Here is a 26534-nt window from a genome sequence, read left to right on the forward strand (position 1 = left end):
CAAGATAAGTGAGCTCTTTCCCTCCCCCACCTTATCCTTTCTCCCTTCCCTACATGATGACAGTTTCATACAGAGTACTAGTATCTTTCTCTAAACCCTATCCCACTCAGCAGAGGAGAGCTTGCTTTTTCCTGCTTGCCAAGAACATAGAACATATGTTTTTATAGCTGGAAGGGACCTCAGAGACCATTCAATCTGCTCCCCTGCCCCCATTTTACAGATGAGGAAACTGAGTCCTAGACAAGGTGAAGAGACTCACTCCTCTGGTGTCATTTGGGGACTGAGGCAGGATTCAAACCCAGTTCCTCTGAATCCCAGCCTGCACTCTCCACCCGGCACCCTGCTGCCCTCCCTTGCTGGTACTTGTCCTGGGTGCAAATCTTCCAAGACCTGATATTGATGACAGACACCCTGACTAATGGAGCTGCCCTCCTTCCTGCCAGCTTGCAGTGGTTTGGATGGGATTTTTTTGTCTCCTTTCCTTTCCTGTCATTATTGTGCTCAAAGTCGGCAAATCCAGGCATTATGTGGCTGTCTCTGTTAAGTCTATGAAGATCCCCTGGAGTAGGAAGTCATTTTAAGCAGAAATTAAGACCAGTCACAGACCGGCCAAGAGCCTTAAGTGTTCCTGATACCACCGAGTCTGTCCCTAATACCTTCTAGCATTGTGCCCAACTGCTGTAAAATCATTAGAATTCATTAATCTTATTACTTGGGCATAATCCTGTTAAAGGAGAAGGGTCTTCCTCTGCTCTTAAGTCAGCAGCTTGGCCACATTCCCTTTTAACTTTCCAAGCTGCCTTTCCAAGTATATTGAACATCGCCACCCTTCCGTCCCATCCTCAGTGTCGCTCAGGCCAATCTGCCAGGACTCCACCATCAGCCTTCTGCCTTTGTGCAGGTTGCCAGCCCCACAGGCCAGGAATGCTCTATCTTCTCACCTCCCTGTCTCAAGATCTGCATTTCCCCTTGGTTTTTTGTTATTTAGAATCTCTCTTTCCTCCTCAAAGTGTCTTATATTAATTATGGGTCTACCTGGTCTTTTCCTATGGCAAAATGTCAACTCCTTGCAGGCAGGGGCTGCTGTTTGTTGGAAGAAGCCCTGCCTTTGGGGATAGATTGGGATCCCAACTCTGACATATCCTATGTGAAACTGAGTAAGTCCCTTAACCCCCCTGGGACTCAGTTTCCTTTTCTGTTACCACAGAAAGAACAGAATTTTGGGGGTAAATGATTATTCTATGGTTATATTCTTTATGGGCTCATTTGCATGCCTTTAAATATGTAAGAGAAAATGCATTTTGTTTAGGGAAAAAATTCCAACAGGAAGCATTTTTATCTCATCAAAACTTTGGTACCAGAGTTGCCTAAGGGAGGGATGCAGGGTGCTTTGTGTCCTATCAAAATGGTTCTCAAACTCCCAGATCTGAGGACAACTTTGACAAAAGCATGTTTTAACATCCCTACAACTAAATTGCGGTATCACCATGGCTTCTAATCCAGCATCTTGGCCATGTTGTTAAAATTTTCAAGGGAGGCCACCTCCATTCATCTTAATCTATATTTTATCTCTGGACCCGGATGGCTCTGGAGGAGAAAGTGAGGCTGGTGACCTTGCATAGCCCTGCCTCACTTAAATTCAACCGTCTTGCAAGTCCTGGCATCGTTTTCCTGCTGTTATATCTTCTTCAAGACTGAAGGACAAACAACAACCTTGTCTGTAAAATAAGAGGATCTAACTAAATGACCTTCCAGATCTCTTCTAGCTGATTTCTGTGATTCCTTTATCCCCAGCACCAAGCACAGTGCCTTATACACAGTAGATGCTTAATAAATACTTGTTGAACTGAATGTTTGCCAAAGCAAATTAATGAAACTTTGGGACTAAAAATTGGATCAGTTGACATTTAGTGTTTTCCAGTCTACAAGGAGCATTATAGCTTCATGTCCACCAGGCTGGAGTCATTTGTGGAGGCCCAAAGATGGCAAGGAATCGCGGAGTGCCTGGAGGTCCATCACCTGTCATGAAGGCAGGGAGGGGCTTTCCAGGATCAGAAGGAGTCATGGCAGATGAAAGGAACCTAAGTGTAAACTAATGTCAGGCTGTGTCCTGGTTGCTTCTCCTGGGATTTGTGGATATGATACTCTGTAAACTTGCAAAACAGGTGTCTGAAATCATCATAATTATGTTTATGCCTCTCTACTTCTCTTCGGGGGAGGGTGGAGGGCATAGGAATGGCAACTTGGTGTGGTGGCAATGATGGGTGTGTAGCCAGGAGCCCCGGGTTTGAATCCCAGGCCAGACGCTTCTTAGCTGTGGGATGAGGGGCATGCTCCCTGAGCTCTCTGTACCATCCTGTATAAAATGGGAAAATAAGCTTACACTGCTGACCCACAGTATGATTAGGAGGAAGGCATGTTCTAAACTTTAAAGTCCTCTGGAAATTTGAGATATAATTGTGATGTGTGTGTGTATCCTTGCCTTTTCTGGAAACCTTGTATTTCCTTGCATGAATATGTCTTCCTAATAATACTCAATTCTTTTATGACTCCCCCCTACACACATGCGCACACACACACACATACTCACACACTCTCTCTTTTTCACACACACACACACACACACACACACACACACTAACTTAGTCTTTTCCTTTTGAATAGACCCATCCCACCACACATAAGGCAAAATATTGCTCTTTGTATTAGGTTCTTAAGTTCACCTTGCTTTGAGTTATCTATACTTTGTTTATTTGTATTTAGACTACTGAAGCTATACGCTTTGATGATTCTTTTCTTGGATTTTCATCTCCTGAAAACTGACTGGCTCGTTGCAGGACATGCTGTCTTGGCTGACGGAAAGATAGCCTGCTGGCTTGGGTCAAGGAGGACACTCTTTAAGGCTGACTCCTTCTGGTCTCAGCTACTCTTGTTACCAACTCCAGATACTTAGGGATCTCTGATGGCTTTTGTAACCTTTTCTAGCTCAAAGGGCTTGACCTGGTCTATTCTGCTTCTAGAGGCTTATTTACCTAAGATTAGCAAAGAAAAAAGGAGCAGGCATCACGCACTCAGAGGCTAATTGCTGTTAAGTAGAGGATGCAATGTACCATGAATTTGTCATGGCTAATACCAGCTTGATTTCATTCATTTCTTCTGTAATACCTGGGTATAAAGAAATCAGAATGGATAGGTAAAGATCAGAAATATCAGTTCAAGAGTCATAAGGAATTTAGGGATAGTAGATCTCACAACATTACTGAGGCAAACCATGGTAGGAGAGATGGGCATGGATACAAGTCCAAGTGGAGAAGCAGAGATGGGCTATAAAAATAGGAATGGACCAAAGGATAAGAGGTCGTAGAAAGGGGAAGTGGGAGGAACAGGAAGGTGGAATGACCACGTGGTTGAAGAGTGGAATTTTAAGGTTTCATTTCGTAGAGGTGATGGAGTTTTGGGAGGGCGTCTGAAGACTTAGCAAGCACATCGGTATGTGACTAAAGTGAGGAAGGGAAGGAGGCTGAAGACATGTGCTCAGATTGCCAAAGAATTTGTTACCTTGTTTAGCAGAAATGTCTGAGAATATTGATCGGCAGGGAAGAGGATGAAGAAGACCATGAAGGACATTCCAAAGTCATGGATAAAGTTGGAGTAATTATGTAGAAGTAGGTAGATGATCCATAGCAAAGACAGGGAGGGAGAGGGTCGTGCTGGTGATAACATGAACTTCAAAATGGAAACATAAATGAGAAATGGCAGTTAAAGCAGCAGGAACTAAGCAATATCTTCACCTATCTTCCTCCTAGCCCCAGGAGTCAGGAGTCCAGTAGAAAAGGCTTCAAAAGGTATGTCATGTTTCCTAGGAGACACACGTTACTGTTAAAATAAAACACCAGTCCAGTACTAATAGTTCACACTTATATAGTGCTTTAAATTTTGCAGTTTGTTTCTTGCCATACTTTGAAGTGGGTATTACAGATGTCACTGTGCCCATTTTACAGATGGGGGAACTGAAGTTCCTAGAACTGAAGTGACTTGTCTCCAAACACATAGCTAGTAACTGAACAAAGTAGGATTCAAACCCAGATCTCCTTGTTCCGAGTTCAATGTTTGAGCCATTCTGTTATATTGAAGGTAGAAGAGATATTGATGGAAAATTTCAAAGATGTGTAATAATTTACAGGCAATTGAGTGGGAATTCCATAGGTCATAATGGAATGGGATAATCAATGACTGGATTGGTGTTGGAGTGGGACTGGGGAGGGCTCAGGATTATTGGAGCAACAGTGAAAACTAGAGAGTACATTAATGAGTCTCTCCTTGCACATATGGCATTGATACTGGATGAGTAGGATTGGGGAATCCAAGAATCCCCACCTGGAGACGGACTAGTATGGCATCTTCATATGTTATACTTGGAGAATTAGTTCCTGTGTGTGACCCCAGGATAGGTCCTGCCTTGTTTCCACTGCTTCTTGATCCATGGAAATGGCCTCGGGGCAAGGAGGTTTCCAAATTGGAGACCTGAGAAGGTTAACCTTCCTCTATGGGGTGTTACTATGGTCAATGGTCAAGAGAATTGGGTTTTCCTGCGATCAAGAAAAATTCCTCTTTTCATTTTTTAGAGCTAAGAACTGCCTCCAGTTGGGGCTGAGATGTTTGAACATCAATTCCCATGCCTTTGTTTGGGACCTGGAATTGTATTTAATACAGTAGGGTAGTAGAAAGTGTTGTTCTTTGACTTGTGGCTCAAGGGAAAACATAATAATTGGAGAGCTCTCTACTCATTTTCTTTGGCTGTTTTGTCACTTTTGGAGAACGTTTAATTTTTCAGTATTCTTTCCCAGACTTATTGTTATTGTTACTTTTCTAGACCTTTGATTTTCATAATTATAGGGAATTCCTGTTATGGAAATAAATACCTTTGACTGAAGCAGATTGGCAATTGTCTCTACCCTATTCTCTTAGAGAATTGCCTAGGGCGCTGAGAGGTTAAATGACTAACTTAGCTTTGGTTAAATAACCAGAAGATGGTAGAGGCAAGACTTCCTGGAGACGATACCATGCTCCTGCTCTATCCTGCTCTATCCTCAAACATAATTTGGGCAAAAAACCATAGCTAGGATTTGACTTTTGTCTCCCACTTTCCTTTTGTGAATGAGATCCATAGAAAACTCATATTGGCAAAGGACCTAGGTGAGAGACCATTGGATTTTGTGTAGCAAGGGAAGTCTGCTGTACCCGGTCCTGCCAGCTTAGTGTTCTCTCCCCCATCCCACCCCCCAATAATTACTTAAGTTTTGATTTGTTTCAAATCATCACAAAAAGCCAGAAAGAGCATCTTCCTCATCCATGAGCAAAGTGATGTTTTTGAAAAGTAAATGCGGGTCATTAGGACTGGAAGGGGTGTTGGGTTCCCTCTTCATTTTATGGTTAAGGAAACTGAGGCCCAGAAGGCAGATTATGTGATGAGTAGATTTAGAACCAGATGACCTATTGGTCCTCTGATCCAGCCTCCTCATTTTATCAACGAGAAGGTTGAACTTCTGAAAGATTGAACAACTTCTCCAAAGTCACAAAGGGAGTTTAGCGAGTGATAGGCACAGCATTCCAACCCAGTTGCCCTAATTTCAAAATCGTGCTCTCCCTTGTGCACTTAGGGATAGAAGAGATCCCCAAATTCACCTGGAGGTATTCTTCCTGCTAAACAAATGGCTTAGCAGTCATGCCCTCGTCCATGACGACATATCAACCGAGTTTGCTTGTTGGAAGTATTTCCCATGAAAACAGTGGTTGAAAAGATTGCTAGCTTCTGAGGCCTGTCCACAACTGTCCCAGAAATAGTGCTTGGGTTAGCACCAAGATCCCTTCAGCCTTAAGCCCTGAATTAGAAGCTCTAGCCAGAGCTGCCAGTAGGAGGGAAGCTGTGGGGCTCTGGGGCCCAAGGGGGAACTCCAGCTGTTCCAGCAGCTGTGGTAGTAAGGGACAGCTTCCAGGGGACAGGGCATCCAGTGGAGAAAGAGTGTCTGGTGGCAGAAAGGTTCTCTTTTGGGGTCAAAACATAGTCATGGGGTTCCCTCATGTCAGTCCTTGTATGTTATGGGGAAGGTCTTAATCACAGATGTTGATTAAAGAGAAGGTGTGACAATCCATGACTGAAGGGGGCTGGGATGATATCAGTAGCCTCAGAAGGGCTAGTCTGTTCCCAAGGACAGGAAGTCAACCCTTGCTCGGGCTATAGCCTGCGTGTCTCTGGCTGATCTTCATTTAATCTGGGCTATCCCAGAAAACCTGAGGAAGATTGGCCATGTTCCAGAATCAGTTGAGTTAGGTTGCATGAGGTCTGAAATATTTGGGGCTCCCCCTGGAAAGGGAAGGGGTCCCTACCCAGTGGCTTTGCAGTGTCAGTTTCAGGGCTGGGGGAGCCAAGTCAATTTCAGTCACAGTGTCCCTTATTTGGACAGATGATGGCCAGCTCTTTGCAGGGAGTTGTCCCAGATACGCTGGCGGTCCTTTGCTTCCCCGGGTTCCCTGTCCAAAAAAAAGAAAGAAAGAAAAAGAAAAGGAGTAGTTGTTTAGAGTGGGATTGAGCCCTTCCACTTGGATAAGGAGTCCTGGATGACCTTTATCTCTAACCCAGATCAGTCTGTTGCTCGTGCTGCTAGCGAGATGCACTGCTTGGCCCTCACCGTGTAGTCCAGAGACGTCATCACCCTGTAGTAGCGTTTCCTTTTTGTCTAACATGTGTGTAGTATGATGGCATCCCCCCTCTAATTGTGCCCTGTGAGTACAGAAAGTGTCACCATTCTCATAATGTTTCATGTTTTCCTTTCTGGAGTCAGGCTTCTTGTGGGGAGTAAATACAGTTCCTCAGCAACACCCTTCCCTGCAATGAATTCCAGAGACAACCTAGGCAAGAGGAAGGAGGGAAGGAGGAAAGGAGGGGGGAGAGAAAGAGAGAAAGAGAGAGAGAGAGAGAGAGAGAGAGAGAGAGAGAGAGAGAGAGAGAGTGTGTGTGTGTGTTGAAATGTGGGTCAAAGCAAATCTGTACCTGCTTTTCCTAAGAGATGATTGATCATCTCTGAAAGGAACTTCTGCCCTTTGGGAATTTTTGAGTTTACAGTGTAAATGATCCCCGAAAATGTTCCCTTTTGCCAGTCATGAACCTGGGATCCCACAGAAAGCCACTAGCTACAGATATGAATGCCTGTGGGTCTCTGAAGGGAGCTTCAAAATCTGGATTTGGCTGTTCTCATAAAACTCCTGGCATTGCTAGAGAGCAATGCTGAGCCCCTGGGGCGGGCTGAGGTTGTATTTTTCCCCACACGGAGCCTGAGTCTCTTCAGCCTTTTCACCTTTCTTCCCCTTTCTGTAACGAGTTTTCCTTTTTGTGTGACAGGTGGGAGATTCAAGAAGGAAATAGTTGTGGATGGGCAAAGCTACCTGCTGCTGATTCGAGATGAAGGGGGTCCTCCGGAGGCACAGGTGAGCACGGACCCAGCGGCAGCCGCACAGCCTGGCTTTCCTATAGTCATGGAAAAGGGTCTGCATTCCTTCCAACCAGGTCAAGTGGGATCTGTGGAATTTGGATCAGATCTCTGGAAATTAATGAAGGCAATACTGGAAACCCTAAAAGATGCGCGCTATAGAATTTCTGTACTGACTGGGAGTTGAAATGGAGATGACTTTTGAAATCCATTGTGGATGGAGCACTGGATAAAACCACAAAGGTCCCATGTCCTCATTTTACAGAACAGGAAACTGAGGCTCAGCAGAGTGAAGTGACTCATCCAAGGTGGTGAGATCATAGCATCATGGACTTGAGTAGAACCTAAGACTTCTGGTCTAATCCCCTCATTTTACAGATAAGGAATCTGATATCCAGAGAGGAAAAGACCCCACCCCCTTTCCCAAGTTCACTAGGCAGTGACAGAGATGGCACCAGGAACTTAAGATGGCAGAGTCCCACTCTTTGGAACCTTGTTCCAAATCTTGCCCCCTTTCTGCTGTTCTAGACTACATCCTTCCTTCTATGTCCATGATTGGAGGAGGGGAGCGTCACATGATACCAAAGGGCTCTGAGGGTTGTGCTTCTCGGTTTCATGGGCTTAGACCTCAGAGGTCCTCAAATGCAAGCCCCCCAATTTCAAAGGGGAGATTACCCTGTGCTTCCTATACGGCAAATGTTAAGGGAAGGAGGAGATTCCAGAGACAAGGCTGCCCAGGGATCTGGCCACACTGGACTATGGCTAGGTGGTCTGACCTAACGGACCATGTGGTCTTTTAGGGAAAGTCATTGGGTCAAATCAGAAAGCAACTTGTGCCTTGGTTTCTCCTTCTGCCCCTCCTCAAGGTGCTGGGAACCCTAATGGCCTTAGGCTCCCTCTTGGCATTTTCTAAGTGATTGGTAATTGCCCTTTTTATCTATGTGAGGATATTTAAAATCTCATTAAAATGATTTTTTTTTTTTAAGTTCAGGTGGTAGTTCTCTTCCAGAGAAATGTTTGCAAAATCACTGACAAAATTCTTGGAAAAATGGACATATGAAAAATTCAAAGAAAGGGAAGCTTCTGAAAATGTCTTATTTTCAACTTTATTGTGCATGCCATTAACATAGAGTTGTTTCTGCCTCCAGGCTCAATCACTAAACTTGTTTAGAGGAGCTCAGAGCAAATGGTAGAAATGAGATCGGTCACTTGCCTTGAGCTCTGACAGCTTTACATGCTACCGGAGGTCACTTTTTTTTTCTTTTTTCCTTGTTCTTCCTTCTTGAAGCCCTTTTGGCTGAAGAGAGCAGCCAGGAGAAGCACTAGCTAGCCTTTGGGACCATTCTTTCTGTGTTAGAAAGGGAAACAGCAGTTAGATGGTGCCAGGGGTAGAGCGCTGGACCTGAAATCAGGAAGCCCTCAGTTCAAATCCAGCCTCAGACACTTACTAGCTGTGTGACCCTAAGTAAGTCATGTCTCCTGTCTGCCTCAATTTCCTCATCTGTAACATGGGGATAATCATAGCACCTACCTTCCAGGGTTGACTTGAGGATAAAATAGTACTTATAAAGTGCTTTGCAAGCCTTAAAGCACTATATAAATATTAGTCTTTTTTTCTTGTTGTTGAATATCAGTTGAAAGACATAGAAATATTTAGCCTGGAGAAGAGAAGACCCAGGGATCCATGATGAATTGTCTTCAAGCACTGACCTTTAGGAAAGGAACGAGGCTACTTCTGGTGGAGAAGCCCCAGAAAGCAGAACCAGGAGTCAATCAGGGATCATTGCAAAGAGGCAGACTTGCTCTGGATGTCAGGGCAATTAGGCTATTCCAAATTTGGAATGAGTAGCCCCAAGGAGTGTGAATGCTTTTGAGCCATTATCTTCTTGAGCCTCATAACAACCCTGAGACCATTGATCTCCAGATGAAGAAACCTGGGGCTTAAGAGAAGTGGACTGGAGCAGCTAGGTGGTGCAGTAGATAGAGCACCACCCTAGAGTCAGGAGGTCCTGAGTTCAAATCTGACCTCAGACACTTATTAGTTGTGTGACCCTGGACAAGTCACTTAACCTCAATTGCCAGAGAGAGAGAGAGAGAGAGAGAGAGAGAGAGAGAAGTGGACTGGACTCTCCCAGGAGTCCCCAGTAAGTTGCATCAATAGAATTTGAATACAGGTCATCCTTACTCTTAGTTCATCACTCTTTGCAGAAAAATACCCTTCCTTTTATTAAAATACTTCAAATAAAAGGGAACCATGGGAGAGAGTTGCACGGAAGCCAGTTTAAATTTGTGGTCAGGAAAAACTTCCCGACAACCAAGTTGCCATTGAATGGAATGGGTCGACTTAGGGGTTGTGGGTTTTCCCTCATTGGAACTCTTCTCACAGTGGGCAGATGAACCATTGCTGGGTAAGTTGTAGAAGGGATCCTTTTCCAATTCTGGCTTTTCCTGGGTACCCTCTGAGATCCCTTCCAACTCTCCTGATCTCCTTCAGTAAAAAGCCCAGGAGCCATTTGTTTGTCTTTACAGGGGTATTTGTGGAAGAACTGAACTAGGACATTCTCCACCACCATTATAACTCAAAGCTTGTCAATTCACATGTAAAGGATGTTTCTTAGTCCGATGTTTATTTCCTAGAACTACCTGTGATATAAAAGCATTGCATAGATTGCCATTTGCTCAAAGCACCATGACAATTTCACATCACTGTAATTGATCCCTTGCTTTTGTAATTAACAAATTCATCCAGAAAATTTCAGCGCACACACATACACACACAAACACACACCCTCACTCACACAGATTCATTTTCCTAAATGGTTTATGTTTTCTCTCACTTGGGATGTTTGTGTTTTTTCAGCTGTTTCCAACCTGTTTCTCACCTAATTTCCCATTTCTTTCTCTTCACCCACATCCCTCCCCAGTTTGCCATGTGGGTGGATGCTGTTATATTTGTCTTCAGCTTGGAGGATGAGATCAGCTTCCAGACAGTTTACCATTACTACAGTCGAATGGCCAACTATCGGAACACGAGTGAGATCCCCATGGTACTAGTGGGAACCCAGGGTGAGTGACCCAGTGATTCCAAATATTCTAAAAAGGGGCTGCCATTTGGGTCACCATTTATTTTCATGGTGAGCTGTGTCTGACTCCAGAGCTACCAGGAAGGTCCCTATTTACTGTGAAAACTGTACTAGTCATCATTCACAACACTGATGATATGTCTGTATCCTTGAAGGATTTCCAAAACCCTCCCCATGTGTTATCTCATTGCTATTCACAAGAACTCTGGCAGGTAAGTGATGTTGGTATTCTGGTTCCTGTTTGGGGGTGGTGTGATTTGGAAATATGAAGTACTGATTGTCACTGACTTGTGTTATTTTGGTGCCCAGGCTATCAGAGAACACAGACATCTTCAGAACAGCTGAAAGACTGGTTTCGGCTAATCATTTAATTCTGATCCCTTCTTGCACTCTTCATATTTTAATTAAGTTATATTGCAGCCACTTTGGGAAATACTACCACTTCCCCACTCCACCCCTTGGAACAAAAGTGATAATTAAGTAAAAACAACTGATACCTTTATCCTGCCTGACAATGTATAGAGTATTCTGTCCTTATATTCCACCACAGCCCTGCCAGGAGGAGAGAAGTATGTTTCATTATTGCTTCTCCGAGATCATTGTCGGTCTGTCAGCTACTCAAAGTTGGACTTCCTTCTTTTGTTCTTTTCATTTATGTTACTGTAGTTATGGTGGTTCTGCTTATGTCACTCTACATCAGCTCATAGAAGTCTTCCCATGCTTCTCTGAAGTCCTCATCCTTTTCCTGCTTTTAATGAATCTGGAAACCTTTCAGAAGCCCTTGAATTCTTATCCGTATGACATATATTTGGGCTCATTGAACCTGAGCCCTAAATTCTCTCCACCAGTGTTGGTCCCCAGCCCCCCACCTCTGCTCATGGTCTTTAAGAGGCTCCCCCTCCCCCCCACTCCACACCCGCAATTGTCCTTCTGGGGCCCTTGCTGGTTCTGGGGATGAGCAGATTTGAACTGAGCTGGGCTGCTTCTTGGACAGCTTTCCCAGCTTGGAGGAAGCCAGCAGCACTCAGGTTGCAATGGACAATAATACTCGTAACGCCAACAATACTTCACACTTCGTGACACTTTGAGGTTTGCAAATATTTTCTTATTTGATCCTTTCAACAATCTTGTGAGGTTGGTGCTATTACCCCCATTTTGCAGATAAGGAAACTGAGACACAGATCAGTAGTGACTTGCCCAGGGTCACACAGTTTCTGGATTAGGAACTTGATTTCAGGTCTTCTTGTCTTCAAGTCTAGACTTTGGAGAACCAAGGGTCACCACTACCTTCCAATGGTCACCAAGGCCCAGTGTCCTCACAAGGTTGCATACGTACAGTGAATGGCAGAAATGGTTTCTAACCCAGTTCTCTGGCTCCAGAGTCAGTACTCTCACCGCTACCCCATGTGCCTCTCATAATCAGCTAATTAATAAAGTATGTCATCAACCTCTCTCTCCTAGCACGGAGCACAAGGCCTTGGAAATAGAAAGAAGGTGCTTAATGATGGTCTGTTGATAAGGAAGCATCATAGGACCGTAGAACAAACAGCATTGCGCTCTGGAATTGTGTGAACCCCATTGGTGAGATTTGGGGCAAATTACTTAACTTGACCTCAATGTTCTCATCTGTAGAAAAAGAAACAAAAAGAAAAGAAAGGGTTAGAGCATATGTCCTCTAAGGGTCCTTCTAGCTTATAATCCCTGGGCCTCAGTTTCTTCGTCTGCAAAAATGAGATTGGACTAGATCACTTTGGAGGACCCTTCTAGCAAATTGTGGAACAAAGTCAATTCTGTGGTTGCCATAGCAATTCAGATGCTGAAATCGTTTGGTAGGAAGAGACTTTGGAGCCTTCTCAGGTCCACACGACTGGTGGGCGAGCTCTTTCATTTTCTCCTGGTTCTGTCACATTAAAGGGTATTTCCCTTTGCTTCCTGCAAGGAATCTCTAAGTGAGAACCTGACAATCAAAATAGTCCGTAATCCCTGCCTTCACCTCCCTCTAGTGGCCTAATTTGAAATGGCATCAGCCACTTTGTTCCAACCCAGGGAGGGAAGCGTTTGAGTGACTTATCGCATCACAGAAGGAAAGCTGGAGGTCACCTAAGAGGCCTTCCATCCATCCCCTCCCTCAGAGGAAATGCCAGGCAATTTAAAATGCCAAGTTCAAGGGTTCTCAAAAAAGATATTTTTACTGTTACTTTTGTTTTTCTCTCCCTTAATGTCCCAGTGTCCCTCTCCCCATCTCAGAGAGTTTTCCCTCATAGTTTATTGGAAAAAAAGAACACAGGTAAAGCCCGCCAAACTGATGAACATTTTAAAAATCTGATGTTCTGGGCTTGCAGTGTTCCACACCCGGAGCCCCCCACCTCTGCAAAGACGCAGGCTGGAGGCACTACCTCTTCTTTGTTGCCATGCTTTGTCATTATGCTTTCTCAGAATTCAGACTCCGCTTTTCTCCTCTGAAGTCTCTGAGATCTGGATTTGTGATTTCAATCAACAAAGAGCAAAGAAGAGGATTACATGTGAAATGATCAGTTTCTGTTACGCGGGGGCTTGGGGGCAGCTAGGTAATATAGCGGCTAGAGTGCCAGACTTGGATGCAGGAAGATCTGACTTCGAATCCAGCCCCAGGCACTAACTGTGTGACTCTGGGCAAATCATTTAACCTCCCTCACCCTCAGTTTACTCTTTTGTAAAATGGGGATAATCACCTCCCAAGGTTGATATGAGGATAAAATGAGATACTTTTAAAGTTCATTACAAACCTTAAAATGTTCAATAAATTCTAGGTAATGTTACTGTTTTTGTTTTTAGTTTATTAAATTTAATGTAATACCAGAACTGCCCTCTTTGGTCCCCCTCTGAACTTCCTCTGCTCTCGTCTCTGTATTGTGAGTTTTTTAGGGTTCTGGCTTTGTAGACGTCTTCACAGTGTTTGTTAAGTGACATTTTGATATTTTACTTTTTGGTCTCAGACGCGATAAGTTCCAACAACCCACGTGTGATTGATGATGCTCGAGCGCGGAAACTGTCAAATGACCTGAAGAGATGCACGTACTACGAGACATGCGCGACCTACGGCCTGAACGTGGAACGCGTGTTCCAAGATGGTAAACCTTGATGCTTTTGTCTGTCTTGTCTAGATGTCTGTGGTAGGGAACCCTTCTGGAAGATGGCGCCCATGCCTGCTGGCGCTCTCCACCTTCCTTCCCCACCTGTACAGAGATGCCCATGAAGGCATGGGAGCATGCATGCGCACACACACACACCACACTGATAATTGAAATAGATCCTTGTTATCTTTGCTGCTTCTTGGTGTCTGAGGGTTGGATTTGGGCGATGACTTGTGAGGGGCAGGCAGGGCGGCCTCTCGAGCATCTTCAAATCATTCTGGGCGTGAAAGATGGTGATTCTTAAAAGATCTAGGGATTCATCATTTTGTGGTCCGTCCCTTCAGTGACAAAAGTCGTGGCCTGGGACCTGGGTAGGAGTTGGATGGTCTCTGTGAGTTGTTTGGAAGCCAGTTCGATCCCCTGTGGTCAAACCTGCCGCTGTGAAAGGAGCCAGGCTTGTCCTGGGATGGTGCACACCCAGCTCATCATGGGCTGGTTCTGGGAAGCCTTTCCATCTTGGCAGGTACCAACAAAGCTTGTGCTTTGCCTTGAGTTTCAGCGGTCACCTCCAGACCACAGTGAGTCATCGGGCGATGGTTAAGTGGAGGGGGCAATGAAAGCATGTTCTTTAACCCTCGTCTCAGAATGGTTTGTGTCTGCTAAAATGTGGGGACGTTTTGGGGACTGATGCAAACTTGATGACCATAGATTCAGAGCTGAATCAGAGGTCATCATTGTTGCAGATCAACAGCCTGAGGCCAAGGGAGGATAAATGACTTGCCCTCCCAGTGTATACAGAAAGTGGCAGGTGGAATCTGAATCCACACCCTCCTACCCCAGAGCTGGGGTTCTTTGCTCAGGTCAATGGATGGTTTTCCCAGTTGCCATAGACGTCCGTGTGCCCGCCTCCATCTCCCCTAACCACCCCTTGCTTTGCTCTGTGCCTTCTTTGCAAAGATTAGACATGCAAGGTCAACGCTTAGTGGAGAGGCATATGGATCAAGGTGGATGGCCCTTCTGGACCATCTAGTGCTTATTCTATTCATTATCACAGAAGCCCAGAGAGCGAGACCTTCCTAGATCTTCCTTCCGTTGGGAGATCAGGGATTCACACCCAGGACCTGTGAAGCCAGAGCCATCCTTCTCACATCATCCCCCCACACACAGTTTGTGTTCTTAAGGAAATGAGGGGAGGAGGAGCAGGGATGGCGGCCTGTGTGCTGGGAGAGCAGCTGCATGCTGGCTGGCACCATGTTTACTTGCTGCGGCCAAGCCTCCCACGCTGCCACATCCTTCCTGTCCATCATCCACATCTTTTAAGACGAAGATGGCCGCACTTCCCAAGTTCTTGGGTTTGAATCTTGGATCTGCTCCTTTACGACCCAGCTGACACTGTGTAATGCACATCTCCTCTCGGAGCCTCATTTTTTCATCTGTAAAATGGGAAGCTTAGGGTAAGACATCCGCTTTTTGCCATTTTGTTTTAATGTCAAGGCTGGTCTTCCTTTTCATCCCTGATATGTCCTTCTCCCTCTTCCTTCCAAAATCGCATTTCTTGGTAAGCCTCCTTTTCCTTCTCTCCTTGACACTCCCCCCCAGCCTCCCAGTGGCCATATTTCTCCTGAGAATCCACTGCTGTTCTTTAGTCTTGCTTTGGCATCATGATTCTCTCAATATAAAACACCTCAAAGATTTCCCTGCCCCCGGGGCCAAAGAGAGCTGTTCCAGGAGAACTGTCCTGCACCTGGGAGATGCATGACCACCAGCGGAGGACGGCCCTCTCCCTTGGAGGTCCTGAGGTTCCAGCCCGATTCGGCGGGCTCCAGAATTCAGCAGGAGCACACCTGGAATGGGAGCTCGGGGCCTCAGGATTTCTAGAGGCTGAGAAAACTTCACAGCCCATGTAATGCAACCCCCTCATTTTACCAATGAGGAAACTGAGGCCCAGAGTGGTCACACATGTGGTGGTGGTCATCAGGGTCATATAGGGAACAACCTCAGAGGTGGGATTTTTAAGTTGCTCTTTGGCCCAGTGAATAGAACCTAAGACCCGAGTTCAAATCTAGCCTTAGATCCTTACTAATTGTGTGTCCTTGGGTAAGTCAATAAACTTTCATGCTCACGTTTCTTCTTTTAAAGGAGGGTCTTGGACTGATTGGCCTCCAAGCTCCCTTCTGCTCCAAATCTCTGATTCCCTGAGCCCAGGGCCACTGTTCCTTCCCTGTTCCATGTTTCTGCTCAGTGCTACATTAACCCTCCATTTTTTACCAGTCAGAATTCCAGCCTGAAGAGTGAAAAACGGACCTTTCTGTTGGAACCTTCTTGGCAGTTGTGAATGCCTCTGAGCCTTCTGGCATTTTTAACATTCCCAGTACTTTGCCCATAGTAGGTGCTTGTGGCTTATTTATTCTATTGAATTGAATTTGAAGGTCACAGGCTTTTTTTTTTTTTTTAATGGTTGAGGCTGGGATAATTCCTTTCAGTCTTTTAGGTATAACTTGCATTCACTTTTTAAAGAATATGATAAATTTGACCCCTTCCTGCTTGGCCTTGCCCCCTTTGGAACACCCTTCTGTTCTCCTCCGGGTTCTAAAAAATGCTACAATGGCTACCAGTCTGGTTATTGATGTTAAATTAGCACCAGTGGCTTCTTTTGGGAGATCAGATGACGATGTGGTGACATGAAGACCCACTAGTCTGTCAGACCTGGGGGGTCCAACGTTCCCAAATCTGCCAGAAGTAAAAGAAAGGTGTTCTAGGGCTTACATTTAGCCCTAAAAAGGAACCGAGACATCAACCCCCCAATGTATAAGCACTAACAAGCACCTTCTGAGGGCCAGACACCTGCTGGGCCCTGAGGATCCAAAAATAAAGTGAAGCTAACCTTGTCCTCAGGGAGCTTACATTCTCCCAGTCTTCTCCTATGCCCCCCCCACCTATTTTTTACAGATGGCAGAACTGAAGTCCTGAGAAAGAAATGACTCTTCCAAGGTCACACAGGTCTTAATGACTCAGACTCCAGGCCCCTTTCCTGGATGTGCTGCTTGCATTAAAGGGCACCTTCTCTCCTCTAAGTCTTGGGATATTACATCCTCATGACTGGAGGCGTCCGCTGCCACATCTGCTGTGATCCCCTGTTGGGGACAGGACAATCTCCAGCACCAATTTTATTTCTAAAAACAAGTACCACCTGGCTCTTCCTTCGCTCCCTTTTTCATGTATTTAAAAACAAAAACAAAAACAAAAAACGAAACAGTCTCCTGGTTCCCTCTAGTGGTGACTTGGAAAACCTTGGACGAGCACCGGCTGTGGAGATTTCTGCGAGAATGCTGCGGCTAGAGGAGGGAAGGCTGCAGAAGCTCCCAATCACAGAATCCATTGCTACTCACTATGAAATACAAAGGAAATGTGGAAAGAATGAGGGCGGGGGCAGGGGAACACATGGATGAATGAATTAAAAAACAAGAACATTTATTAAGTGCTTACTGTATTCTAAGCGTTGTGCTAAGTGTTAGGGATGGAAATAGAAAACCAAAGGTAGCTCTTGACCTCAAGAAATGACAGAGAGAGAGAGAGAGAGAGAGGGGAAGGAAGGGTGAGGAAGAGGGAAGGAGGGGGAGAGAGAGGGAGAGGAAAGAAGAGAAAGGGAGAGAGAGGGGGGAGAAGGAAAAAGGAAAAACCCTCAACTTTCATCCACTTACGGATCTCTTAACATTTAATAGATCAAACAACCCAAGTTAAGCATAGTGTGTGCTCAGCCTTAGGGATGCGAGGTTAGACAAAGGCAAAAACAGAGGCTCACTGTCTGATGGATTATTGCTTCTTCTCTGCTCCAAGCAGTGGGTTTTGGGGGGACAGAATAGTTCCTATTTTTGCACGTGTAAAACTCTATAGACTCTAGCTGGGCTCACCATTATCTTCCCAAACTCTGGTCATATTGCCGGCTTGAGCCTAACCTGTGACTCCTGGGCTCCCTCCTTGCCATTGGTTCATGGCCTCATTCTCCCTCCCAGGTGGCCTCAGACAAGGTGTTTTGGGTGTTTGTGATGTACGCACAGTGGTCAGGGGCCTTAGGATCAAGCATCTTCTTTCCAATCTTGCAAATGCAAAGTCTTTTTCCCAAATGGATTTCCAGACAACATTTGCCAACATGGCAGACGGGAATCCGAGCACTACTGCTTCCTGGCTGTGTGACCTTAAGCAAGTCAGTTAACCTCCCTCAGTTTCTTTATCTGGATAAAGCATTGGGGGGAGGGGGATTCAATCATCAACCAGACCTCTGATCATCTCGAGTGTCCAGAGAAGAGCCGTAGGCTTGTGACAGGCCTTGGATTCTGGCCGTGTGAGATCTGGCTGAAGAGCTGGGGATGTTTAGAAGGCCTAGGTTGGGACAGAATGCCTTTCTTCAAGCATCTAAAGGGCCCCATTTCTGGATGAGGATGGTCCCAGGAGGCAGAGCCAGGAAACACGGGTGGCAGGTGCAAAGAACCGGTCTTGGGCTCCTAACAAGGAAAGCTATCCTAGAGAGGAATGAGCTGTCTCAGGAGGTGGTGAGCTCCCCATCCTTGGAGATCTCCAAGCAGAGGCAGGACGACCACTTGTCAGGACCAAGGGGACTCTTGTTCGGCTCTGGGTGGGCTGAGACAGCCCCTGGAGGTCCTTCATACCTCAAGGTCTTGGGCCACTGCAGTTTAATAGTCTCTACACACTGAACTGTCCCATTGCTCTAAGGATCCAAGTCGTCTTAGAGACGGACTTTGAGTTTGGAGACCACAGGGGCAGACACATCCTGGAAATGCCCGACAAGAAGGGGGGCTCAGGATGTGATTCCAGCCTCCTGCTCCATGAGACCAGTCTTGGCCCTAGGAGGTTTGGGGGGGGGACTCTTGTAATTCCTTCCCTCCCTTTTTAATCTTTGGTTCCTATAAGTCAAGTGCGGTGACCTGAACCTCATTAAGGGAGAGACTGGGACCAGTGCTGATGTCCATGGTACTGGCTGGCTGGGCCGCATTGCATTCAATAGGTCATCATTTAACTCCAAGAATCTTTTGGAATTTCCTCCTGATTTCAGCATCTACTTGTATCATCTGTTTAATGTGCTGGTCCAGCCTTTTCTATTTTTTTTTTTTAAAGTTCACGAATGTCAGTCAGGACACTTTCATTTCTTCCCATCATGTGCTCTCAGTGCTGGGAGGGTAGGGGGAGTACAGGTGTGCCCCCTCCCTTTGTTTTTTTGTGATAGTTTTATGACTAGCTGCATTTCTTTTATTGGGGAAGAGGCATTCTAAAAGAATACATTTTGAGTCATATAAGCCAAGAAATGTAGAAGATGCTGGGGCGGGGGGGGACTGGTGGTTCCATTCAGGAATGTATTTGAAGGTCTTCCATGTGGAAGATGGGAGGGGTTGTTCAGTTTGCCCCAGAGAGCAGAGCCAGGAGCAGTTTGACACTTTGCCTTGTGGACATTTTAAGAAGAAGATCAGGGTTCAGAGATAAACTTTGCTGCTGGCTGGGGTGCGAACTCAGTTTCCTCATTTGTAAAATGAGGCAGTTGGACCCATTGGCTTCTGAGATCCCTTGGACCGCAGGCAAGTCATTTCAGAGATGAATTTGTCTTTTTTGACCCCCTGGGCCAATGAGTGGAACAGTGGGTGAGAGCTGCCACTCACTGAGCAGATTGAAGCCTGATATGAGGGAAAAAAATGTGATGGGCATCCTGGGGAGGTGACGGGGGCACCCTGCCTTCGAGCAGAGGCTGGGCAATCACTTGTTCACAACAGCATAACACAGCAGTGATGGTGTTTTTGTTTTTGTCAGGTATGGGTTGGATTAGGCAATTGCCAAGTTCCCTTTAAATTCTAGAATTCTGTGATCTTGTTCATATTCTTTTAGCCCTTTTTAACTGTCACTGATGTTAAATAATAGGATGTCAACATTCTCTGGTCCACCTACTGGCAAATCACCTTCTTTCTTCCCCACCTTGCTATGCCTGCTCTAACTTACCCAGTCTCTCCATTTACCCCCTTACTGACTCCCTCGGAACCAACTTTACAACTGTCTTTGAAGGGAGTAGATCTGGCATCTGTTGAGGAAGGTGGGCATATGTTCAGTTCAGCAAGTGATTATTAGATGAGAGAGAGAGAGAGAGAGAGAGAGAGAGAGAGAGAGAGAGAGAGAGATATGGATGAGTGGATAGATGGATGGATGGATAGACAGAAAAGCAGAAAGATGGACAGACGGATGGATGGATAGATGGATAGGTGGGATGGACAGGTAAATAAACAGACAGATGGATAGATGGATGGACAGACAGATAGACAAATAGGTGGATGGATGGATGGACGGATGGGTGGACAGATAGACATATGGGTGGACAGATGGATAGATAGATGGATAGACTGATAGGTAGATGGATAGACAGACAGACAGAGATAGCAGAAGAGGTACAATGACAGAAAGCCAGGCTTGGAATTCAGAAGATAAGGGTTCCAATCCTGCCTATTGTGCCTGCTAGGTATGTGAGCCACTCTCTAGTCACATCACCTCTCAGTGCCACAGGCAACTCTGTGAGCATAAGTTATAGATGAGTTGCAGGTCTGTAATAGTGAAGGGTGTTTCCACACCAAGAGTTCCCTTCACCAATGAAATCCCATGTCCAGATTACTTTATAAATAGAAACATCTAAACAAGGCTTAGTCTATCTCTAGTGCGATGGGGATGATGTGTAGATAGAATGGCCCAGTATTAATATGTATGAGAGAAGGGAGAAATCTTAGAGCTGATGAATCTTAATATTCTTCTGAGAATTTTAGTTAAATATTTTTAGAAATTAATAAGTGATATCATTATTAACAAGATATTTATAACATGGCACTAATTTATTGATGTCAGTGGACAGGAAGTGTGGCATAAGCAGTCAAAAAGCAATATTAAGCACCTACTATGTGCCAGGCACTCTTGTAGGCACTTGGCTATAAAGAAAGGCAGAAGACAGTCCCTGCTCTCAAGGAGCCAACAGTCTAATGTGGGGAGAGGTATGAGAATAACTCTGTACAAAGAAAATATGGACTGGATAAGTTGGAGAGAACATTGGTGTCGGAGACAGATAACCGGACTCTAAATCCTGTGTCTGGGGCTTACTGCCTGTGTGATCTTGTACAAGTTATTATTTAACCTTCCTCGGTCTCAGTTTTCTCATCTACAAATTGAGGGGGTTGGGTTACATGCCCTCCGAGGGTCCATCTACCCGTGAACCAATAACATATTTCTGTTTGTTTCTCTAAGATTAACCCAGTAAGTCCAGAGTCCAAGGATGCTTCTTGACTTATTCCCAAACACAGTGAAATGAGGGTTTACCTGGAGTCACATGACTACAACAGTCTCTGGAGTAATCTTGAATTGTTGCATGTTACAGACCAAGGCACCTGTGTCCCTGGAGCTGCTTTCTGAATCTCGGTGGTTCAAGGTTATCTGGCTGCTCAGCGTTGATGTTAGCCAGAGTTTGGAAACTTAATGCACGTGTCGCAGCCAATTTTTATAACTGGCTCTTTGAAAACACTGTGTTGGGGGAGCACTGGCCCTGGGGATAGTTAGTTCCATGTGAATGGTCTTTTAAGTTAAGCATTTTAAGGTACACATTATAAATAGTGTAACTTCTAAAACTGGCATCAGAATGATACTGAGGTTGGCATTCCAAGAAATGGCAGGGTCTGATGTTACTGGCTTAACATTATGGGGGGAGAGGGAGCTAAGCACCCCTGTGCTGGTGTGAGCGTCTGTGATGGTAAGGACGTGTGTGTGTGTGCATGTGCGTGGGGGGGGGGCAGTTTGTTTTACAGTCAGAAGGAAAGTGTGAGGAATTGTATAAATGCCAGTAGGTGATTGTTCCTCCTTATACACTAATGAGCTGTCACAATCGACTCTCATCCCGTGTTATACCTATTAAACTCATTCAGGGTCTGTGACTTCATCTTGTATAGGTGCTCTCAGACCTGCTTTTGATTGCAGCCCCTTCACATTGCTTGGTCGATGGCATCGGTGTGGCTGTGTGGCTGACATGGTGCTTTCTTCTCCAGCCACTGAGGCGCCTCGCCGACCTTTCCCTCTCAGGCGCTGGACGAGCTGGCTGTTCGTAGCCCTGTCCCCAAAGCCACCTCTCCAGCCTGCTGTTAGGTTTGCCAGATGGTGTATGGCTTTTCCTGGAACAGGAACCTGGAACCCTCTCCAAACAGAGATAAGGCATTGTTAATGGAAGGAATGGGCAGAGGGGACCCACCACTTGACTTGTGTGTCAGGAAGGCAGACTTGCCTGGAGTTTTGCTTTGGACCTTCAGTTGTATGACCGTGGGGAAGACGGCCAACTTCTGATGTTGGTATTATCTTAATTCTAGCTTTAAGACCCTGTGCAGTGACATCACCTTTCTCAGTCTCAGGTTCCTCATTTTTGCAGTGGAGATAATAATAGCACCTACCCCCAGGGTCATTGTGAGCGTCCAGGGGAGTCCCTGTAGAATCTTGACCAGCCATGGAGCCCAATGAATGTGAGCCCTCTTTGTCTTCTGTTGTCCCTACGGCCACCCCAAGGCTGGTGTAAGACCAGAGACATATCTCTAAAGTACTTTTCAGGCCTTAAGGTATTCTATAGGCACCTACTATTATCCCCTTCTTGGCCAATAATGTAATTACAAAATAAATACCATTTACATTTCAACTAAGGTGTTTTTTGCTTTTCTACACCAATACTAATGCAGAAATAGAAAAGAATTCTCTCTCCTAACCCAAGATGAAGCTTATTGCAAGTGAATGTGTGTGTGCACAGGGGAGACCCCTTTGTATTACTTTGGGGGCAGGTCATCATTCTCTCTGCCTTTGTTACTGAGTTTTCTGGTTCTAAGACATTCTCAGGGTTCTTGAAGCATGGAACTGGGAGCCTGAAAAGTGGGTCCCTGGCCTTTGGAAACATTGAGCATTGAGCAAGGCTCGAGTTTTATGAAGCACTGTCCTGGTCCAGAGGAATTCATTCGTTCATTCATTCATTCATTCATTCCAAGTAGAGTTAGTGCCTAGACAGTCCCAGACAGGAGAGTGTGTTTGAGCTCAGGTCTGCACTGATTCTTTCCGGAAGGCATCTCGGTATTCCATGGCACACTCTTCTCATTTGATTGTGCTTGGCTCTCCTTTGGCTATGCCTGAGACACTTCTGGAGCTGAGTTCTCGTCTACTGGGAGGCTCAGCATTCCTGCAAAGTCTCATGTGGGCTGACACATGAGATTTGACTTGAGGAGGACAAATCTTCACCTTGGATTTATCTCCCAAGCAGCTGTGGATCAACTGCAAACCTTATACCCCAGATGACATTCTCCAAAATGCTAAAATACCTTAATGCACCACTAGGATCCTTGGCGAGTTGGGAAGGAGCAATGACATTCAGGTTTGGGTTTGAGTGATGGTGTTGTGGCACTGATGTGGAGTCAGAAAGACTCAGGTTCAAAGGTGATCCCTAAAGCCATATGAGCCTGAGAAAGTCACCTGCCCAATCTAAGACTCATTTCCTCAGCTGCAAAATGGGGACTTGATTCAAGTCATTGTGTCTAAGATTTAGATCTGGGAAGCAACATAGAGGTCATTAGTCCAACTTTCTCATCTGACAGATGAGGAAACTGAGGCCTTGAGAGATTAAGTAATTAGTATCTCAGGTATTTGAGCTGGAATTTGCTTCATCAACCTTGTGGTCCTACTTCCTCATTTTGCAGAAGAGGAAACTGAGATCTAGAAAGCTTAGAAGCCTTGTCCAAGGTTGGCAAGATTTGAACCCAGGTCCTCTGATGCCAAATACAACTTTCTTTCCACTATGTACCCTGTTGCCTCTTAACAGATACTATTTATCCACTGTCCATGTGCCAGGCAGGCATGATGTAAAGGCAAAAATGCAAATACCCCAGCCCCCCCCCAATGGATTAATCTTCTCTATAGGGCTATTGAGAGACTCAAATAAGACAGTGTAGATAAAGTGCTTTGTAAAATGGCACCTCTTCCTATTGTGTGATGTAGTTGACCTGTAGTTCGACTCAGGCAAGAAGCCACCCACTGGCCTGAGTCCCCTCATGTCTTGATGTCCTCGGCAGTCCTCTCACACTCTCATTGGCAGATGGGTTGGGGAGCTCTAATGTTAGTGGAGAGAGTTTCCACACTGGGAGTTTAATCTACAAGTATTAAGGCGTGGGTCTGCATGGTGATGGAGCTGTAGGTGATGATAATACTCTACAGAAAGAATTGGCAACAGGAAACCAAGACGGTTAGGCTTTGTTTTGAACAATATATCCTTTTTTGAGTAGAATAAAGGAGAACGTATTCTTCCAGTCTCCAGCTCTGTCTGCTATTGAGCCAAACAGCCCCAAGAATGGCACTTCTTGCCTCCCTCCATTCCCCCCAAAAATCAGCTTTGGGGGAGATGTTTGTCCAGCCCCTAAAGCTGTAATGTGTCCAGTGGGTCTTTTGTTAGTAGAAACTGGGTCTATCAGTAGTGTGTGTGTGTGTGTGTGTGTGTGTGTGTGTGTGTGTGTGTGTGTGTATGTATGTGTGTGTGTGTCTGTCTCTCTGTGTGTATGTATGTGTGTGTGTGTCTGTCTCTCTGTGTGTATGTATGTGTGTGTGTGTGTGTATGTCTGTGTGTGTCTGTGTGTCTGTCTGTGTGTGTATGTGCGTGTGCGCTCTCGAATCCTTAGAAATACCTGAATTAGCTCCTCCTCCGCCTCAGAATTGAATCTTTTAAAATGTCATTAGTAAATGTTCTCTATTTAAATTTCCCTATTAAGAGCGTTCTCTTCTGCTCATAACGTGAGTTTTGTCAATGACATTGAAAATGATGATTTTAATATTTCTTGTCGGCATGGTCTTCGTTAAGTGTGCTTTGCCCCAGGATTCCTCGCTAATGCCTTTAGCCTGCTTGAGTTGGCCTGATGTGCTATTAATGCATACAAATGGCTTTTATTTTTGTTCATGATCTGTTCATAATTGCACGGTTTTCTGCTTTCCCTAATTTTTTTCTTAAATGATCAAATGATGATGTCCTTTCTGACCCACTTAGCTTGCCTTCCTATGTAACTACCCTACGTGATCCCTGGGAGCATCCCTGCTACCTGGGGCTTATCGATAAAGGCAGGATGGGATGCGATGTTAATTTAGACAAACTCCCATCCCCCTATTCGGAGGTTTGTCTGCTGTCTGCTTTTTAGTAGAAGCCTTTCCCCCTTCTTCACTTCTGCTGGACCAAGAAAACTAGGTCTTGAAAGTTTCATAGTAGCTACCCTTTGTGGTTTATTTTTTTAAATTGTTTTTATTCAAGAAAATGGACCCTCACTTTAGACTGGCATCTTATCTCAGTTTAGACAGTGATTTTTCATTCATTCATCCATCCAGCAGTAACTAAGCACCTAGTACGTGCTGGACACAGTGCTGATTCATGCAAAGACCTCATCTTGTATTTATTGTATGTGTGTGTATGCACATGCATGTCATATAGTCATATGAGTGTATGTATCTGTGTCTCTTATCTATGTCTATGTGTGTATGTACGTACGTATGTATGTATGTACGCATGTATGTATGTATGCCTGTATGTAAGGGAAGCAGTGTGTCGTAATGAATAGAGAGCCAGCCTTGAAGACAGGAGCACCTGCCTCTGACACATCCTGTATGACCCTGAATGAGTCACTTGCCTCTTAGTGATCCAGGCAACTGTCTGGGACAATAGGTAGCAGGGAAGATGTTGCCCTCCTCAGGTGGAGGGGATTTATTCATCCTGGAATTCCCTGTTCTTGCCCTCATCCCTTCATATCGATATCGGTATGTCTGCTCATGTCAATGTCCATATCTGTATTGACATATAGATCTGCAGATCTATACCCATGTCCATATTGATATGTAAGATGTATCGGGGGAAGGAAAGAGAATAAGCATTTATATGGCACCTACTGTGTTCCGGGCACTGCTCTTTATATATTTTATCCTGTTGGTTTCTCATAACCCTGCAAGATTATAGGTGCTGTTATTATCCCCATTTTACAGTTGAGGAAACTGAGTGATTTGCCCATGGTCATACAGCTAGTCAGTATCAGAGGCCGGATTTTAACTCAGGTCTTCCTGACTCTAAGCCAGAGCTCTGTCTACGGCACCACCCAGCTGCGTCGGTAGCGCTATAGATAGAGCTATTGATATATTCATGTAAGTATATCTGGGCAAACACTTTATGTACACTAATACGTACACTATATCTCTGTATATTTACATGAACACATACACCGAGAAAGTTAGCCGCATGACCCAGGGCAACTCATTTAACCTCTGTCTGCCTCAGTTTCCTCATCTGTAAAATGGAGATAACATCTCCCTCCCAAATTGTTGTGAAGATCAAATGAAATATTTGTTAAGCACTTGGCAAGCCTTAGGGCTTGCCTTGCTGTTCATCCTTATTACAATTTTCCTGTAGAGGAACACCATGCTGTATTGGCAGTGAGCTGGCCTCAGCATCCAGAAGATGCGGGTTCTAGTCTGTGCTCTGAACCGCGGTGGCCTCTTGGGGGTCAGTTAATCCTCTAGGACTGTAGGCTATGAGAGAAGGTCAGGGCATCTGGCTCGGGGTAGGAGTTGAGGTCCTGTTCCCTCCCCACTTCCTGCACATCCCCCGTTGACTCTCAGTCCTGCAGGGCAGGGCCGCCAGCCTTGGTGTCCGCCCAGCTCATCACAAAGCTGGGTGCATGGTGGTGCTCTTGCCTGTTGACCGACTGACTGATGGTTGTCCCAGAACAGCCTTATCCAAGTCACCAGGTTGTCCAGAGCGCTTCAAGCTGTTG

At 45.3% G+C, this 26534-nt stretch overlaps 1 protein-coding gene across 5 annotated transcripts in view; it reads left to right on the forward strand.

The window, feature by feature from the left end:
* LOC114040256 (arf-GAP with GTPase, ANK repeat and PH domain-containing protein 1) overlaps positions 1 to 26534 on the forward strand; it is a 414344-nt gene that overhangs the window by 305359 nt on the left and 82451 nt on the right. For 4 of the 5 annotated variants that reach the window (XM_027858294.1, XM_027858290.1, XM_027858291.1 and 1 more), the window contains exons 4-7: positions 3807 to 3845; positions 7400 to 7485; positions 10412 to 10553; positions 13546 to 13680. In XM_027858294.1, coding sequence (XP_027714095.1) covers positions 3807 to 3845; positions 7400 to 7485; positions 10412 to 10553; positions 13546 to 13680 — 402 coding nt within the window. The remainder of the gene's footprint in view (positions 1 to 3806; positions 3846 to 7399; positions 7486 to 10411; positions 10554 to 13545; positions 13681 to 26534) is intronic. The other variant, XM_027858292.1, reaches the window with a different exon arrangement.

The sequence above is a fragment of the Vombatus ursinus genome, unplaced genomic scaffold, assembly GCF_900497805.2.
Source record: "Vombatus ursinus unplaced genomic scaffold, bare-nosed wombat genome assembly UNPS02012901.1, whole genome shotgun sequence".
Taxonomy (NCBI): Eukaryota; Metazoa; Chordata; class Mammalia; order Diprotodontia; family Vombatidae; genus Vombatus; species Vombatus ursinus.